This window comes from Mus caroli, unplaced genomic scaffold (genome assembly GCF_978045245.1).
Source record: "Mus caroli unplaced genomic scaffold, Mus_caroli_1 scaffold_11, whole genome shotgun sequence".
Lineage (NCBI taxonomy): Eukaryota > Metazoa > Chordata > Mammalia > Rodentia > Muridae > Mus > Mus caroli.
The window spans coordinates 77,198,757-77,218,048 of NW_028227266.1; the positions used below are offsets into that span (position 1 = coordinate 77,198,757).

The 19,292-nt window shown below is 45.6% G+C and overlaps 1 protein-coding gene across 1 annotated transcript; it reads right to left on the reverse strand.

Moving 5' to 3' along the window:
• Positions 1-2,810: 2,810 nt before the first annotated feature.
• On the reverse strand, positions 2,811-5,962 carry Eef1a1 (eukaryotic translation elongation factor 1 alpha 1). Its single transcript, XM_021173434.3, has 8 exons — positions 5,855-5,962; positions 4,745-4,922; positions 4,475-4,654; positions 4,087-4,383; positions 3,859-4,009; positions 3,509-3,765; positions 3,187-3,421; positions 2,811-3,082 (listed from the first exon to the last, which is right to left on the reverse strand). The coding sequence occupies exons 2-8, from the start codon at positions 4,886-4,888 to the stop codon at positions 2,958-2,960; spliced, it is 1,389 nt and encodes a 462-aa protein (XP_021029093.2). The 5' UTR covers positions 4,889-4,922; positions 5,855-5,962; the 3' UTR covers positions 2,811-2,957.
• Between the last annotated feature and the right edge of the window lie 13,330 nt (positions 5,963-19,292).

Genomic DNA, 19,292 nt, shown 5'->3' on the forward strand with positions numbered 1-19,292 from the left:
CTGGGGAGATGGCTCAGCAGTTAATAGCACTGACTGCTCTTCCAGAGGTCCAACCATCTATAATAGGATCCTATGCTCTACTGATGTGTCTAAAGACAGCAACAGTGTACTCACATATATAATTCTTTAAAAAAAAACAAAGCCGGGCGTGGTGGCGCACGCCTTTAATCCCAGCACTTGGGAGGCAGAGGCAGGCGGATTTCTGAGTTCGAGGCCAGCCTGGTCTACAAAGTGAGTTCCAGGACAGCCAGGGCTATACAGAGAAACCCTGTCTCGAAAAACCAAAAAAAAAAAAAAATAATAATAATAATAAAAAAAACAAAAACGAGTCATTATTTTGTCCAAGCTGTCCTCAAATCCCTATGCTCAAATGATCCTCCTGCCTCAACTTCTGAAAAATCCAAGACTAAAGCACCCCAGGCAAATTTTCATAAAACTCAGCTGTACATGGTGGTATGTACCAGTCTTGCCTACCTAACAAATTCAAAGCCAGTGTAGACTGTTCAAGACCCTCTCTCAAGAAAGAAAACATTGTTTTTTAGATAACAAAATTGGCTTTGTAGTTGGGTGTGGTGGCACATGCTTTTAATCCAAGTCTTGGGAAGCACAGGCAGGTAGATTTCGGACTTCCAGACCAACCTAGTCTACAAAGCAAGTTCCAGGACATCCAGGGATAGACAAAACTGGATCTCAGAAAAATGCCCTGTAAGTCAAGTTTTCCAAAACTGACAAATTGAGCCAAACCTACTAGTAAGCTTCTAATTCCATTCTCAGGGGGCTGTGATAGGAAGATCACAAGTTCAAGGCCTGCCTGAGCCTGAATTTTTTTTAAAGGAATGAGGATCACTGCTCAGTGAGAGTTTATCTTCCAACCATATGCAAAGGACCTAGGTTCACCCAGTACCTTTCCCCAAGAACTGCCACCAAGAGGTTCATTTAAACCCAGAGGCTAGCCTGACTGGAAGATAAGGGAGTATGGGGGCAGCATTCTCAAGAGCATTAAAAATGATTCATCCTTTTAAGAGCATGTGCCTTTGGACAAAGGCCAACTTGAGGGATGTTCTGCTATGTGCATCTAGGGACTAGACTGCCTCACCAGCCTTTTTCGAGCCCAGCCTGGCTTCATTTACTTTTGTTTCTAAGGATGTCAAGACTCCCTAGCCCTTATGCAGCCCAGGCTGAGACTGCACTCGTGACTTTAGACCCTATTCATTAGTAGCAACAGGCCTTTGTGGAGCCTTTATCTCCCGCATTAAAGCCCAAATGTTTAAAAAAAAAAAAAAAACATTTTAAAGAGTTCCTTTTATTTTATTTTTTGCCTACATGGGTACTATATATGGACCTGGTACAGACCGGCCACTAGATCCCTGAGAACTGTTGTAAATCATGTGGGTGCCAGAAACAGGAAAATTTTCACTAAGTTCACACTAAAGTCATATAACCAAACATCTAAACATTTAGCCTTTTAGAGCACTTAGCTTTCACGTGTTTATCAATGCAATACTGAAGACTATATAGCTCACTTGGTGGAGGGCTTGCCTACCAAGCCTTTGGCCCTGAATTCCATCCCCAGAAACATGCTTTTATTGTTTTGTCTTCAAAGCACCAATAGATGGTGCTACTCCACTTACACACTTATGTGTGCAGGTTTGAAAAAGGTTGTTTGTATCCAACAGACCCATACAAATTTCCCAGGTAGGTCTTGATTCTTATTTAGGGTCTAACAGCTTACTTAAGCAAGTTTCACTATTTTAGCCAGTCATACTTGAAATAACCTCAACAAAGGAACTGGCAAGCCTTTAGTAAAGGGTTTGCCACAACGGCAGCCCTTATCCCACAAGCACTTTTTATCCAGTCTTTACAAGGGTAAAGAGGACACATCGGATGCTCTTGCCCTTTATTTCAAAGGGGTTATTATACTTTTCTAAGTCTTGTCTAAACTTGGGCCACCTGTTCTCATGGGCTTCATGACATATCCTATGCAGCCTTGCCAATCCACTTCCAGGGACTAGCCCATGTTTGTTCTGCCAAAGGTTAACATGACTGTTTTGGAACTTATTTCAAATTACATGTTCTGGCAACTCAAGTAGTCACTGTAACACACAATGTTACACCAAAATTCTCACTTTAATACTAAACAGCCTTTACCTTATCTTTGAAGGTATTCCCTACATCAGCTTGTTTTACATCTTAGCAAAAGCTAAGAAACTTAAGCTTTATCTTAGGAAAACCCTTTTGCTTAGCCACTTTATGCTCACCTATTCAAGATTGGTTTAGTAAAGGTTCTCTCATGTGTTAATTGTGGAAGGAAATACTAACTCTCCAACCTTGCTTCATTTCCAATATTCACAAAGTGTGGTAGCATACTCCAGCAATGCTGCCTCTAAAGCAAACTTAGCTGTCACACCCAAGTCTGACCTACTGCACACAGATCCAGACAGATTGGGGTATAGGACACAAGTCTTCCCAACTATGTACCACACCTTGGGTTGATACATCTAAAATTACTTTGTCCCTAACTCTAATAAGACTTTGAAGTTAACCCAAATCAGCCCTGTTTAGTTTATAGCTGTTCTGGGTAGACCCAGACGACCAGAACTCAATCCCTAAGAACATACCATGGGGACCCCAGTTGTACACACTCGGTTAACTTTCAGCATTGACCAACACAGATTTCTCATTAAACTTGTTTTAATGGTCTCAAAATTCTGTGACAGATTTTTGGTCAAGTTGTTTCCATTAAAAAGTACTGATTTTGAAAACTAATAACTTAAAACTGCCACACACAAAAAAAAATGGTCCACAAAACATTCTTTCCTTCTGAAGGTTTTACGATGCATTGTTATCATTAACCAGTCTTTTACTATTAAACTTAAATGGCCAATTGAGACAAACAGTTCTGAGACCGTTCTTCCACCACTGATTAAGACTGGGGTGGCAGGTGTTAGGGGTAATATTCATTTAGCCTTCTGAGCTTTCTGGGCAGACTTGGTGACTTTGCCAGCTCCAGCAGCCTTCTTGTCCACAGCTTTGATGACACCCACAGCAACTGTCTGCCTCATGTCACGAACAGCAAAACGACCTATATTAAAAAAAAATGCCACTTGTCAGTGTCTTTGCTATGCAAGCAACATTTCATATTACAAACTTGATGTTCAGTATAACAGAAACTCAGATCATGCTTACCAAGTGGAGGATAGTCAGAGAAGCTCTCAACACACATGGGCTTGCCAGGGACCATATCAACAATGGCAGCATCACCAGACTTCAGGAATTTGGGGCCATCTTCCAGCTTCTTACCAGAACGACGATCGATCTTTTCTTTAAGCTCAGCAAACTTGCATGCTATGTGGGCTGTGTGACAATCCAGAACAGGAGCATAGCCAGCACTGATTTGGCCTGGATGGTTCAGGATAATCACCTAAGAAAAACAGCGTGTATTTAAGTCTTGCATTGTGATTCTGCACAAACACAACCAATCTTGCCACCTATCTTAAAAATGTGTCACCTGAGCAGTGAAGCCAGCTGCTTCCATTGGTGGGTCGTTTTTGCTGTCACCAGCAACATTGCCTCGTCTAACATCTTTGACCGACACGTTCTTTACATTGAAGCCCACATTGTCCCCAGGAAGAGCTTCACTCAAAGCTTCATGGTGCATTTCAACAGATTTGACTTCAGTTGTTACATTGACTGGAGCAAAGGTAACCACCATGCCAGGTTTGAGAACACCAGTCTCCACTCGGCCCACAGGGACAGTGCCAATGCCTAAAATAGTATTGTTTTGTATAAATATTTAATACATAAAACAATGTGAAGACTTCAAATTAACGTCAACATTCTACTTAATGTTCTACTTACCTCCAATTTTATAGACATCCTGGAGGGGCAGTCGCAGAGGCTTGTCAGTTGGACGAGTTGGTGGTAGGATACAATCCAAAGCTTCCAGCAGCGTGGTGCCACTGGCACTGCCATCTTTGCGGGTGACTTTCCATCCCTTGAACCAAGGCATCTAAAACACAGGCAGTCAATTATAACCTCCTTACTTGTTGCAGCTTTCTCCATTCAACTACCTTAAAAGTCACTTACATTAGCACTTGGCTCCAGCATGTTGTCACCATTCCAACCAGAAATTGGCACAAATGCTACTGTGTCAGGGTTGTAGCCAATTTTCTTAATGTAGGTGCTGACTTCCTTAACGATTTCCTCGTATCTCTTCTGACTGTATGGTGGCTCGGTGGAATCCATTTTGTTGACACCAACAATCAGCTGTTTCACACCCAGGGTGTAAGCCAGAAGAGCATGCTCGCGGGTCTGCCCGTTCTTGGAGATACCAGCTTCAAATTCACCAACACCAGCAGCAACAATCAGGACAGCACAGTCAGCCTGTAAGAGACAAGACAATCATTACCATCTCAGAGAGAAAGCACCCCCACTAAAAAATATCCCGAGTCAGGAATGGGTAAATTTTACACACCTGGGATGTGCCTGTAATCATGTTTTTGATGAAGTCTCTGTGTCCTGGGGCATCAATGATGGTCACATAGTATTTGCTGGTCTCGAATTTCCACAGGGAGATGTCAATAGTGATACCACGCTCACGCTCAGCTTTCAGTTTGTCTAAGACCCAGGCGTACTTGAAGGAGCCCTTTCCCATCTGCAAAGTGACTTCTAATTAGTACACCCAAGTCCTTGGTTCTACTCCCTGCTTAAAGAATTTCCATCCCTCCTTTTGCCTTATACTTGCCTCAGCAGCCTCCTTCTCAAACTTTTCGATGGTTCGCTTGTCGATTCCACCACATTTGTAGATCAGGTGGCCGGTTGTGGTGGACTTGCCGGAATCTACGTGTCCGATTACGACGATGTTGATGTGAGTCTTTTCCTTTCCCATTTTTGCTTTGAATTAGCGGTGGCTTTCACAACACCTAAAAACAGGTATAAAAGATACCTTTGAACCGCTAAGAAGCCCGAGAATTAGCTCCGCTGAAAACTCAAGGGGACAAATTCCAAGAATGACTTCCAGCGCCAGGCTGGCCTGACTAGTCTCCACCCACCAAATGTGAACAAACTCCAACGCCATTACATCCCCTCCCCCCGCCGCGACGAGCGGTGCTCAAGAGAAGCCCGAGGTGACTATTGCGGCCGATAGGACCACGGGGTCACAGGAAGCAGCGGCCGGCGAGGGACCAGGCCCTCTTCCTTTGTGTGGGTGACTCACCCGCCCGCTCCACCAGGCTGCCGCGTCCTCCATTTTGAGCTCCTTGCAACAGGGCCCGGGAGCGGCCATCTTTCCGCGCACGCAACTGGTGCCGGGCGGGAGGGCCTCACCCTAGTTAGGGAGGCAGGGCAACGCGGCGCCGCCAAGCCAGATCGTGCCGGGTGCTGGGGCCACATGGCCTCGGCACGTAACCCCGAGCCTGGTTGCTTCGGGTAAAATCCCAGGCCTCGCCCCATCCAGGTGGCGTCGGACATGTGCTCGGAAGGCGGGCGAGCCCCAGCCGCCGCTCCTGTCCTTCCATTCCTCCCCACCATGAGCTCTCCGGGCGAGCAAGCCCCACACCCTCCCTTTGTTAACCCCTATTGCTGGACGGCAATCGAAGGCAGCAGGTCAAAAAAAAAAAAAAAAAAAGGCCACAGTGCGGCCGGGGTGGCACGCGGCGGCGGCGCGGACACCACGCTAGGCCTCAAACCGGACAGGAGGCGAGGCTACGGGGTTGCCGCTAGGCCTCGCACTCTGCCTCCCGCAACTCGAAGCGGGAATGCTCGCAGCTAATCCCCGGCGACGACAGCGTGGCCAGGCCCGCTCGGAGCAGGAGCTCCAGCTCGGCGGCGGGCGGAAGCCACACCCGCCACTCACCTGCGTTCTGACGGCAAACCCGTTGCGAAAAAGAACGTCCAAGGCGACTGCCGCACTTATATACCGTTCTCCCCCACCCTCGGGAAGAGGGCGGAGCCAGCACACGACACCGCTTTCCCAGTTTGCCCCGCGCCAGCTCCCCCGGTCCTCCCCCCCCCCCCCACCCACCCCCAACCCCACCGCTCAGCACGCCCCTCCCCCCACCGCCAGGGACTGTGAGCTTGTGTGCTCTGCTGTACCCGCGCTCAGCCCGGGGCGCATGCTCCTAGCACTGTGGTGGGGCGGGTACCGGGATTATGGGCTATGAGAATTTAGCGACGGTCCCTGGGACTTCCCCAGGCGGAGGCGATCCCTCCTTTTGTATGAATTACTCTCGGCCCTAGCGGAGGGTGGGGCGGCGAGAAGCTGGCCAAGAGGGCGGCCAGAATTTATCCCTACTCTTCCTTACTCCGCTGCCAAGGCTGTGTCAAGATCCGGGTGTCCCTTCCCACGGAGGCCACCTCCCGACGTCAACCCCGCTATCCTTCTGTTCGCCTCCCGCAGCCCTTGCTCTCCTGGCTGGGAGAGGAACACAATGTTGGGGACCCTTCCCGGCTCCAGAACCCAAGGGCTTAGCTCAGTAGCGGAGAGCTCGACCGCTCTGCCCCTGTGCTGGCCCCTTGGTTTATTCCATCCAATGCCGGCTGATTCTCTGGAAGCCTGAAGCGGCCTTCACACCCCTAAGGGTTCAGTTCAGAATATGCTTCAATCCTATAGTTAAATTTACTTTGATTCTAGGTTTGTTACACTAAAAAGATTGTATGTGTGCATGTGTATGTACAGTCATTTGAACACGAGAAACCTGAAAATAATCTTATCCACACCACATGGTCTCATTTAAATACCAGCATCAGCAATCTCCCAGCGCCCATCCCTAACACTTGTGAAATCACTGCTTCTCAAAAATGGCTTGTCTTGTTAGTTACATCCCTTTCTTTGCTGCAATTCTAGCGATCATACCACCATTGTTTTGTTATTGAGACAAGGTCTCTCTTTTTTAGCCCTGGCTGCCCTGGAATAGGTAGACCAGGCTGACTTCAAATTCACAGGAATCCGACCTGCTGGGATTAAAGCCCTGGCCATTTTTAAATGCCTCTCAGGGCAGGCACTCAGAAGTGTTTCTCAGAGGAAAGAAAAACTTCTTTGTTTTGTTTTTTAATGCTAGAGATGGAAAAAGAATTATTTTGTAATGGGATATGGGGTGCTGGAGATGGAACCCTAGGGTGTCTGCACACTAGGGAAGCACTCTATCACCAAGTTACAGTTCCTAGCTCAAAGAACCTTAGTAATCTGACTGTCCATCATTGGATCTCCTCTCCCAGGTGTACACCATCACTTCCCAGTAACAAACATTTGATGTTCTTGCACCAACCTCACTAGGAGCATTTGAGGGCCTCTGTCTAGTGTTCACAAAAACACATAGGATTTGCAAAGGAACTATTTGTTTCTGGGGAAGAGTTCCACAGTCAAGGGAAAAACTTAAATATAAAACAATTTGGAACCAGTTCAAAGCAAATTTACATGATGCTTGCTTCTCATTTCTTGTCTAGTTCTAGTTTTCAACTATTTTTCACATCCCAAACTGTTGTTTTTTTTTTGTTTTGTTTTTTTTTTTAGGTTTTTCGAGACAGGGTTTCTCTGTATAGCCCTGGCTTTCCTGGCACTCACTTTGTAGACCAGGCTGGCCTCGAACTCAGAAATCCGCCTGCCTCTGCCTCCCGAGTGCTGGGATTAAAGGCATGCGCCACCACGCCCGGCAAAACTGTTGTTTTTTAACTTTTTTTTAAAGTGGTATTTATTTAGTGTGTGTGAATGCATGTGCCACATCACCAGAGGCCATCTTTCATGGGGCAGGTTTGCCCCTCAACTATGTGGGCCTATGGGATCTAACTCAGTCAGGCTTTGCAGCCAATGCCTGTACCCAGAGAGCCATTTCATGGCCTCCTTTTTTTGTTTGTTTGAAACAGAACTTGATGTAGCTCAGGCTGGCCTCAAACTCATGTTGCTGAGGCTGGCCTTCAATTTTTTTTTTTTTTTTTTTTTGGTTTTTTGAGACAGGGTTTCTCTGTATAGTCCTGGCTGTCCTGGAGCTCACTTTGTTAGACCAGGCTGGCCTCGAACTCAGAAATCTGCCTGCCTCTGCTTCCTGAGTGCTGGGAGTAAAGGCATGCGCCACCACGCCCGGCTGGCCTTCAATTTCTTTTTTTTTTTTTTTTTTTTTTTTTTGGTTTTTCGAGACAGGGTTTCTCTGTAGAGCCCTGGCTGTCCTGGAACTCACTCTGTAGACCAGGCTGGCCTCGAACTCAGAAATCCACCTGCCTCTGCCTCCCAAGTGCTGGGATTACAGGCATGCGCCACCACTGCCCGGCGGCCTTCAATTTCTTTTGTTTTTTTGTTTTTTTTTTGGTTTTTCGAGACAGGGTTTCTCTGTATAGCTCTGGCTGTCCTGGAACTCACTTTGTAGACCAGGCTGGCCTCGAACTCAGAAATCCGCCTGCCTCTGCCTCCCGAGTGCTGGGATTAAAGGCGTACGCCACCACGCCCTGCACGGCCTTCAATTTCTAATCTTCCTAGTTCCACTTCTCAAGTACTGGGATCTCAGGTGCCCCCCCCCTCCCCACAGCCCCCCACCCCCACCCCAGGCTTCTTTTCTTGCCTAAGTGAGAAACAAAGACCCTGTAATAGCCTTCCTAATTCTTAGTTTACATATCCTTATAACTTCCTAAAGGCAGGTTTTCTCATTCATCAGATGGCTTCTAGCTTCATTTTCATTTAACACTGGTAATTGTAATCAAAGAACCCAGGACAAAGTTTCCCTCCAAGTATATACATATAACTAATCATTTTCTATCCACAGAAGCCTTTTCTTTTTCTGGTCAATGAGGTTGTTAAAGGATCATACACAGGATCTATTCTATGCGTGCTAGGCACACAAAAGCCTTTTCTGTAATGTCCACATTAGCCTCTCTCATTTCACAAATTCTTTTTTTCACACAGAATTTTTCTAGGGTTCCTAGCCAGTCAGTCATATGCATACTGGATAAAATTATCTTGATACCCTACTGCCTATTTGTAACGGGAGAAACTGTAAGAAATACTCGAAAACCAATCGGCAGCAATAGAACCCACTCTCTCCTTTCTCTCATTTATTTCCTTGGAGACACTGGTTAGAGACTCCTCTTTGCAGATTGTTTCCCACAGTCAGCTGTGGGATAAATTAGTGTATACAGTAGTAGGATCTGTGCCACACAAGATAGTATTTTCCATGCTTGCTTCAGCAGTATATGCTTCCAGTGGTTTAGGCGCATATATTATTGGGGTAATAGAATAGTACACATCTTTTGTTTTGTTTTCTTTAGTTTTCAAGACAAAGTTTCTCTATGTAACATCCCTAGCTGTCCTGGAACTCACTTTGTAGACCAGGCTGGCCTCAAATTCACTGGGATCTGCTAGCCTCTGCCATCCCTGTGCTGGGATTAAAGGCCTACACCACCAAGCCTGGCAACCCTACATATTTTTTAGCAGGAATGGCACATTTTTGACAATGTAAAGAAATTATTATTTTATGACCTGAGGATTTGAATCAAAAGATTAAAGACTGAAAGTTTAGAGGATTGGTTTGTTTTAATTTTTTTATTTTATATACGTGGACGTTTTGCCTGCGTGTGTGTCTATGCACTGTGTGTATTCCAGGTGCCCTCCCTGGGAGGCGGGGGTGGGGGAAGTGTCAGGGTGTTAGGCCTCTGGAACTAGGATGGTTGTAAGCTGCCTGATCTGCGTGCTGGGGACTGAACCCCTGTCCTCTATAAGAACAGCAGGTCTTCTTAGCTGTTGAGCCATCACTCTAGACCTACATGCTGTATATTGTTTGTTTTCCTTATTTTAAATTTACTTGTTTGTTTATTTTACACTCCATATTTTATTCCCCTCACACATGTTATTTGTTTTGTTTTCTGAGTCAGGGTCTTACTGTGTCGCCCTGGCTAGCCCATAACTTACTATGTAGACTAGGCTGGCCTCAGAAATTCTCCGGACTCTGCCTGGCAAGGTAGGGGTGGGGGCGTTTCTCCTCTTCTGTTTTGTTCTGTTTTCTGATTGGTTAGAGACAGAGCCTCATGTAGCTTAGGCTGGCCTCAAACTCATTCTGTACCTAAAAATAACCTTGAACTTCTGATTCCCCTGTCTCCACCCTCATCACCTGTTTTTATGGGACATTCAGGAATCCAAACCATGGCTTCACAAACACTAGGCAAGCAACCGATTCTGGTTTGTAAGTCTTAAGTCCAGAATCATGGCTAAAATCTAATCCTAAAAGAGAGTTATGATATTTATTCCCTAGTGTTGAACAAAATAGAAAAATGAAAGTTGATTTAGGTGAGAAAGAAAAGCATCAAGAACACTGGCTCCTCCTCCAGAGGACCTGGGTTCAATTCCCAGCACCCACATGGCAGCACCCAAAAGGGCTGCCTTAGACTTGAAACAATTCCTCCTTCTCCTCCTCTGAAACTCCAGCTCCAAGAGATCTGACACCCTCACACAGACACAAGACAGGCAGAACACCAATACACATAAAATAAAAATAAACAAATCTTTTTTAAAAAATAATTTCCAAGCCGGGTGTGGTGGTGCACACCTTTGATCCCAGCACTTGGGAGGCAGAAGCAGGCAGGTTTCTGAGTTCGAGGCCAGCCTGGTCTACAGAGTGAGTTCCAGGACAGCCAGAGCTACACAGAGAAACCCTGTCTCGGAGAAAAAAAAAAAAATCTCCAAAAGTTGCACAATTTATTGAAATGACATTGCAAACAAATAATTCTGTACAATCTAATACTCAGAGAGGTGCCTTCAGTTACATTAGTCTATCTGAGCTCCAGGACAGCCAAGGCTGTAGAGAGAAACCCTGTCTCAAAAAACAAAACAAGCCAGGCGTGGTGGCACACACCTTTAGTCCTAGCACTCAGGAAGACACAGGCAGGCAGATTTCTCCGAGTTCAAAGCCAGCTTGGCCTACAGAGTTCCAGGATGGCCAACACTACACAGAGAAACCTAATTTTGCAAAACAGCAACAAAATTTGTGCATGTGCACATACACACCACACACACCCCAAAAATATTCTAACATTCTATTTGAAAAAGGGACAGCGGGGCTGGAGAGATGGCTTAGCAATTAAGAGCACTGACTGCTCTTCTGAAGGTCCTGAGTTCAAATCCTGGCAACCACATGGTGGCTCACAACCACCCGTAATGAGATCTGACTCCCTCTTCTGGAGTGTATGAAGACAGCTACAGTGTACTTACATATAATAAATAAATAAATCTTTAAAAAAAAAAAAAGGAAGCCGGGCGTGGTGGCGCACGCCTTTAATCCCAGCACTCGGGAGGCAGAGGCAGGTGGATTTCTGAGTTCGAGGCCAGCCTGGTCTACAAAGTGAGTGCCAGGACAGCCAGGGCTACACAGAGAAACCCTGTCTCGAAAAACCAAAAAAAAAAAAAAAAAAAAAAAGGAAAAGAAAAGAAAAAGGGACAGGAACAGGGCTGGAGAAATGGCTCAATGGTGAAGAGCTCTGGCTGTTCTTGCAGAGGACAGAAGTTCAGCTCCCTGCTCTAGAGGATCCAACACTCTGGCCTCCCAGGGCACCTTCACTGGCCACAATGCAGACATATAATGCAACTACATATAATTAAAAATAATAGGGGCTGGTGAGATGGCTCAGTGGTTAAGGTCGCCAACTGTTCTTCCGAAGGTCCCGAGTTCAAATCCCAGCAACCACATGGTGGCTTACAACCATGTGTAATAAAATCTGATGCCCTCTTCTGGAGTATCTGAGGACAGCTACAGTGTACTTACATATAATAAATAAATAAATCTTAAAAAAAAAAAAACTGAAAAAAAAAAAAATAAAATAAGGCCCAGAGAGATGGCTCAGCACTTACTTAACTGGTCTTCCTGAACATACTCGTTCAGGTCCCAGCTTCTAGGGAACATGATGCTCTGGCCTCCAAGGGTAACCCACTCAAAGACACACAGAGAGACAGAGACAGACAGAGACAGAGAGAGACAGAGACAAACAGGCAGATAGACACAGAGAGATACACACACAAAGAGAGAGAGACAGAGACAGACAGGCAGGCAGACAGACAGACAGACAGACACAGAGAGATACACACACACATTTAAAATAATAAAAGTAGGGCTGGTGAGATGGCTCAGTGGGTAAGAGCACCCGACTGCTCTTCCGAAGGTCCAGAGTTCAAATCCCAGCAACCACATGGTGGCTCACAACCATCCGTAACAAGATCTGACTCCCTTTTCTGGAGTGTCTGAAGACAGCTACAGTGTACTTACATATAATAAATAAATAAACCTTTAAAAAATAATAATAAAAGTAGGCATTATGGTGTACACCTCTTGGGCCGGAACCTAGGAGGTGGAGGCAGGAGGATCTCTATGAGTTCAAGAGCTACACAGAGAGTTCCAAGACAGCCAGAACTACATAGAGAGACCCTTTCTAAAAAATAAAAACTAGGAACCGGAGAAATGGCTCAGTGGTTAAGAGAAGCTCTTGTAGAGAACTCAGGTTCCATCCCCAGAACCCAGGTTGGTGTCTCACAACCAACTAACCCTGTGGAACTCAGTTCTAGTGGATCTACTGGCTTCTTCTGACTTTCCTGGGCATCAAGCACAGATGTAGGGCAAATATACAGGGAAGCAAAATACTTATAAAATACAATGAATGAATCTAATTTTTATAATATGTGGATTTATTGCACACTGTCTTACAGAGGTGTTTGTGTATATCCAGTGTCATGCTGCACTCCTTTAGGAGTGATACACACACACACACACACACACACACATTTAAAATAATAAAAGGGGCTGGTGAGATGGCTCAGTGGGTAAGAGCACCCGACTGCTCTTCCGAAGGTCAGGAGTTCAAATCCCAGCAACCACATGGTGGCTCACAACCATCAGTAACAAGATCTGACTCCCTCTTCTGGAGTGTCTGAAGACAGCTACAGTGTACTTACATATAATAAATAAATAAACCTTTAAAAAAAAATAAAATAATAAAAGTAGGCATTATGGTGTACACCTCTTGGGCCAGAACCTAGGAGGTGGAGGCAGATTATAAAAAGTACATTTCCTGATTGAAATATGTCTTAAAATTTTGCCTATGGTTTTAAAAAAAATGCAATATTCTAATCAAACATTCTAAATGTAATTAAAGGGACAGGGTGGATCAAAAATTACTCCTGTAGCCGGGTGTGGTGGCACACGCCTTTAATCCCAGCACTTGGGAGGCAGAGGCAGGTAGATTTCTGAGTTCGAGGCCAGCCTGGTCTACAGAGTGAGTTCCAGGACAGCCAGGGCTACACAGAGAAACCCTGTCTCTCGAAAAAACAAAAAACAAAAACAAAAACAAAAAAACAAAAAAAACAAACCAATAACAACAAAACAAAAAACAAAAAAAAATTTACTCCTGTAACAAAGATGTTTAGCTACAAAGTCACCATCACCCTTTTTATTTCTCCACCAGTGAAATGAGCCAATTCAAGCCAAATTAGAATATATTAAAGGAAGGTTTATTGGGAAGCTGCTCTGGAGGAGCTGGTGAGTTCACTGGCCCCAAGGAAGGATGCCAGGGAAGTCACCATGGGGACGGAGAAGAGGAAGAAGGAGAGAAAGGGTGAAAAGGTGAGCCCACAGAGAAAGAAGAGGATGAGAGAAAGGAGAGGGGGAAAAAGAGAGAATGAGAAGAGCAGGAGAGAGAGGGAGAGAGAGGGAGAGAGAGGGAGAGAGAGGGAGAGAGAGGGAGAGAGAGGGAGAGAGAGGAAGAGAGAGGGAGAGAGAGAGAGAGAGAGAGAGAGAGAGAGAGAGAGTGTGTGTGTGTGTGTGTGTGTGTGTGTGTCTGGCTTATGTAAGGAGGAGCCTCTGGGTGAAGGGCAGCTCAGCCCTGGGCTGGAAACTTCAGGGTTGGGGGCAGGGTATGGTATGCCAAGTGGGGTCTGAGGGATGCTGGTATCTTAGTTAGAGTTTTACTGCTGTGAAAAGACACCATGACCAAGGCAAGTCTTATAAAAAAACAACATTACTTGGGGCTGGCTTACAGGTTCAGAGGTTCAGTCCATTATCATCAAGGTGGGAGCATGGCAGCATCCAGGCAGGCATGGTGCAGGAGGAGCTGAGAGTTCTACGTCTTCATCCAAAGGCTGCTAGTGGAAGACTGACTTCCAGGCAACTAGGGTGAGGATCTTATGCCCACATCCACAGTGACACACCCATTCCAACCAAGTCACACCTATTCCAACAAGGCCACACCTCCAGATGGTGCCACTCCGTGGTCCAAGGATATACAAACCATTATAGCTGGGAAGGCCTGGAGACCTGGTTAGCTCTGACGTGTAAAATATGCGCCTCAGTCTCTTGTTCTTGGGTCTGAAACAGAAGTTATTGCTATTGCTATTGTTGTTATTTGATAGTGGGGATTGACCCTTGCACAGGCCAAGTCAGTATTTTATCTGTATTCTAACGCAGTTAAAAAAATTTTTTTTTTTTTTGCCGGGCGTGGTGGCGCACGCCTTTAATCCCAGCACTCGGGAGGCAGAGGCAGGCGGATTTCCGAGTTCGAGGCCAGCCTGGTCTACAAAGTGAGTTCCAGGACAGCCAGGGCTACACAGAGAAACCCTGTCTCAAAAAAAAAAAAAAAAAAAAAAAAAAATTTTTGCCGGGCGTGGTGGCACACGCCTTTAATCCCAGCACTTGGGAGGCAGAGGCAGGCGAATTTCTGAGTTCAAGGCCAGCCTGGTCTACAAAGTAAGTTCCAGGACAGCCAGGGCTATACAGAGAAACCCTGTCTCGGAAAAACCAAAAAAAAAAAAAATATATATATATATATATATATATATTATTTCCTTGAATTTTAGGGAAGTTTCACATAGCCTAGACTGGCCTTATTTTCCTAAATGTTGGGACTGCAGACATGGGTTTCGATTTTGAGACCAGCACTTCCTAAATTGTCCAAGCAGGCATTGAACTGACATAGTCAGTATCCTGGGTAGCCGGGATTGCAAGCCTGTGGCACCAAACACAGTTCTCGAATTACGATTACTTCGAGAAAGAGAGGAAGGAAGAAATGTTCACATATTCAACTTCTCTTCCCAAAGCTACCGTAGAATGTAGGTCCGGCCTCAGCTATTACATACAGCATGATAGCACACGGAGGATGCTTTCTAAGATACCAGACGGAGAAGAGAAAAATCGCAGCAGACTCCTCAGTTTGTAAGTAGCCTACAGGGTGCTCTTGAAGTTAGATAATGACAGGGACTTTCCACAGAGGAAGGGAAATCTCGAGTCTTGCGTTGAAGCGTAGATACCTTTTAGCCGATGGGAGTCAAATTTTTCTGTATTTCTGGTAGACACTGGCCGCAGCTTGTGCTCCAGGCAGGACGCCATTTCCGCTTCGGGGGTGGGGAGACAGCGTCCGGAACCTCCTCTCTCCTCCCCGTGCCGGCGACTCCAAGTCTCCAGTGCACCTGCTTGCCGCTTACCCCACAGAGGAGGGCCACGTCTGTTCTCTGAAGAATGAGGTGGCCCAGGCCACCTCTCCTCCTGCCTTCACGCTGAGGTCACTTTTCTGTGTCCTCAGACTGCAGAAGAGACTGGAGGATGGAAAGGTTCAAGTGCTTCACTTCTAAAAGACTGAAGTTAATAGCAGGATTTGTTAAACATATCTTTTGCTCAAACCCCCGTTTTGAGTGCAACCCTAACTCATTTTGGCTCCTCCTACCCTATGTCATTTTACAGCAAGTACAGCATGGTTTTTTTATAACATCAGTGCTAATCACAGTGACCTTATTGAGACTAAATACACTTTTGACTAATAATCAGAATTCATATTTTGCCTGATACTTTCCTTAATTTGCTTGTATGTCCACGAGTGTGAACTCTTAGGAAGAAAGAGAAGGATGCCAGGTATTAACAGAATAAAGAGGCAAACTAACATTCCTCTGCTATATGAATACAGTTGAAGTTCTCCAAGCACCTTTCAGGACTAATCATCATACTATTATTGGTCCTATTTAACGTACTTTTAGACACTAGCACATTGCTCTCACGCTTTCCTCCTGTTATACCAACTGGAAACAACTCCTTCACTACATAGCTCAGGCTGGCCTTGAACAGGGCGTCCTCCTACCTCAGCTGGCCGAGTACTGGGGTTATAGACCTGCACCACCATGCTCACTCAGACTGAAAGGGACATTTTAGATCTGGGCTACAGCTCAGTAGTGAAGTGCTGTTCTAGCTGCACGGGCCTTGAGTTCCAGGTTCACCCATACTCATATTCTCATCCTCTCTCACTCCTTCCCTCTCTCTTCTCATGTAGTCGGAGCTGACCTTGACCTCCCTAAGAAGCCAAATTGGCCTTAAATTCCTGAAACCCTTGGCCTCCGGCTCCTAGGTGCTGGGATTACGAGAGTGCAGCATCAAAGTGACATTTTTAGTTTTGGTTTTTCGAGACAGGGCTTCTCTGTATAACCCTGCTGGCTGTCCTGGAACTCACTTTGTAGACCAGGCTGGCCTCAAACTCAGAAATCTGCCTGCCTCTGCCTCCCAAGTGCTGGGTTTAAAGGCATGTACCACCACCGCCCGGCTCAAAGCGACATCTTTAAGAGTATTTAAGAGGATTGGCCAAACTTGGTATTGTGTGCCTTTAATCCCAACACGAGGGAGACAGAGGCAGGTGGATCTCAGTGAGGTTAAGGCCAACTTGTCCTATATAGCAGGCTACATAGTGTGACCCTAAATAAAAACAAAATAGACCACACACACACACACACATACTGTGCAAATAACGTTTTGGGCTGATGATGAATTTAAAATGGCCCGTCTATGTTGAAGGCATCCTCTTAAGATTCGCAGTATGTAATGTAGTCCCACACCCAACAGTTATAGGTGTAGTAAGTTAGAAGTAAGTTAGAGGCAACAGTGTGGGCCGCAGAGGTTGCCCTGAGTGAAGTCCTTTGTCAGTGGGAATTGATGATGTAAGCAGGGCCAAGTGAGGACCCATAGCCTCAGGCTCAAGGGACAGCCAAGCCTTCCTGGGGGACACTGGGCACAAGCATTGGCAGTGTTTTGGGTTATTTTAAAAAAAAAAATACTGTACATCATGCCAGGCGTGGTGGTGCTCGCCTTTAATCCCAGCACTTGGGAGGCAGAGGCAGGTGGATTTTTGAGTTTGAGGCCAGCCTGGTCTACAGAGTGAGTTCTAGGACAGCCAGGGCTACACAGAGAAACCCTATCTCGGGAAACACACACACTCACACACACACACACACACACACAAAGTGGTTTATAAAACAAAATAAACAACACCTGTCCATCATAGCTTCCTCCCCACCCCCAATATTTACACCTGCAGACTGCTCCCCTACAGAGCCCGCTCTGTCTCAGATCAGTAAAACCGGTCTCCTTGGTCCAGCTGTATACCATAACCCCTGCCCTTTTGTTTATTTACATGTCATAATCTGCTTCCAGGTTCAGTTGTAGACAATAACTCCAACTCCCTATTCAATTCTACAATAAACACATGGAGCTTCCTGGTTACGGCAGCTTCTCCAGAGAGCCCAAACCAGCCAATTCCCTGCTTTCTGTCTCTGTTTATCTTTTCTTCGGGGCTTTCCCTGGTTCTGTGGGTGAACCACAACGGTTTATAAGCAAATACATTTTTCCTGAGTTTTACCTTTTGTTGTTGTTGCTACACAAAACAGTAAAATACAATGCTGTTTTCATTTCATGCTTTTTGCCAATCTTTTGCGGGGAATATATTAGGGGATAGCAAAGAAGAATTAGCACTCAACTAGCAATGGTTGTGGAGGCTGAAACTCAAGGGTCGAGTCTTGGCTCCTTTGTTCACAAACCTCATGATAACTGGCAGCTGTAGCTCTCTGGAGCACATCTACAAAACAAAAGGCTCCTTACTCTGCGTTCTCAGATGTCATGGCAGAACAACATGGCACTGGGCACCTGCTTAGCCAATGAAGACATGTGCCTGAAGACTTTCTTAGGAAAGTCTTCTCTTAATATGTTTTGTGACATAAGTTTGAGTCAATCCAGAGAAATCCATTGGGGGTAGAGGGGAAGGAAAACTCTTATCTCAGTGCCTGAACTGTAGCAAGTGCTAAACAATTAATTAGTTTCTTGTAGGATTAGACATTGAACCCAGGGCCTTCTGCATTCAAAGCACATCCTATACCCCATAGTAATGCTGAACCCCAGCCCTGGTGAAACATATCGGCATGCTGTCTCTATGTTCCTGCCCTTCATATTGGGCCTCACTATGGAGCACTGACAAGGAACTTGCTATGTTGCTCAGGCAGGCCTTGAACCTTGAACCTAAATGCTGAGATTACAGATACACACTAGTATGCCCCCAGGGCCTCAAGCATTCGAGGCAAGTAGCCTACCTTAAGCCACACCTCAGCCTTAACAGTTTAATTTTCAGTCTGCTCAGGCTACTATCATAAAAATACCTTGGGCTCAGTAATTTATAAATAGCCTTTTCTCTTGAAACAAATTATCTTAAGATATGCATTCAGGAGGCAGAGACAGGCCAGCCTGGTGTTCCAGGTTGGAGTTCCAGGACAGATTTGCAAAGTTACATATTAAGTAAAATTTTCGTTGTTGTTGTTTTGAGGCAGGGTCCATTTCTGTAGCCCTAGGCTGTACTGGAACTCCCTTTATAGACCAAGCTAGCCTCCAACTCAGAGATCCACCAGCCTCTGCCTCTGCTGAGACAAAAGGTATGTGCAACGATGCCAGGCAATTACATGGGGTTTTGTTGTTTGATTTCCCAGACAGGGTTTCTCTGTGTAGTCTTGGTTGTCCTGAAACTCACTCTGTAGACCTGGCTGGCTTCAGACCTGCCTACCTCTGCCTCCCAAGAGTTGAAATCAAAGGTATGTGCACCTCACCCAGCAATTACTTTTCTTTTTTTTTTTTTTGGTTTTTCGAGACAGGGTTTCTCTTTATAGCTCTGGCTGTCCTGGAGCTCACTTTGTAGACCAGGCTGGCCTCGAACTCAGAAATCCGCCTGCCTCTGCCTCCCAAGTGCTGGGATTAAAGGCGTGCGCCACCATGCCCGGCCCTTCTTTTTTTTTTTTTTTAAAGATTTATTTATTTTTATTTATTATATGTAAGTACACTATGTAGCTACACATATGTAGCTACACTATGTAGCTGTCTTCAGACACTCCAGAAGAGGGAGTCAGATCTCATTACGGGTGGTTGTGAGCCACCATGTGGTTGCTGGGATTTGAACTTCGGACCTTCGGAAAAGCAGTCGGGTGCTCTTACCCACCAGCCTTTTTTTTTTTTTTTTTTTTTTGGTTTTTTGAGACAGGG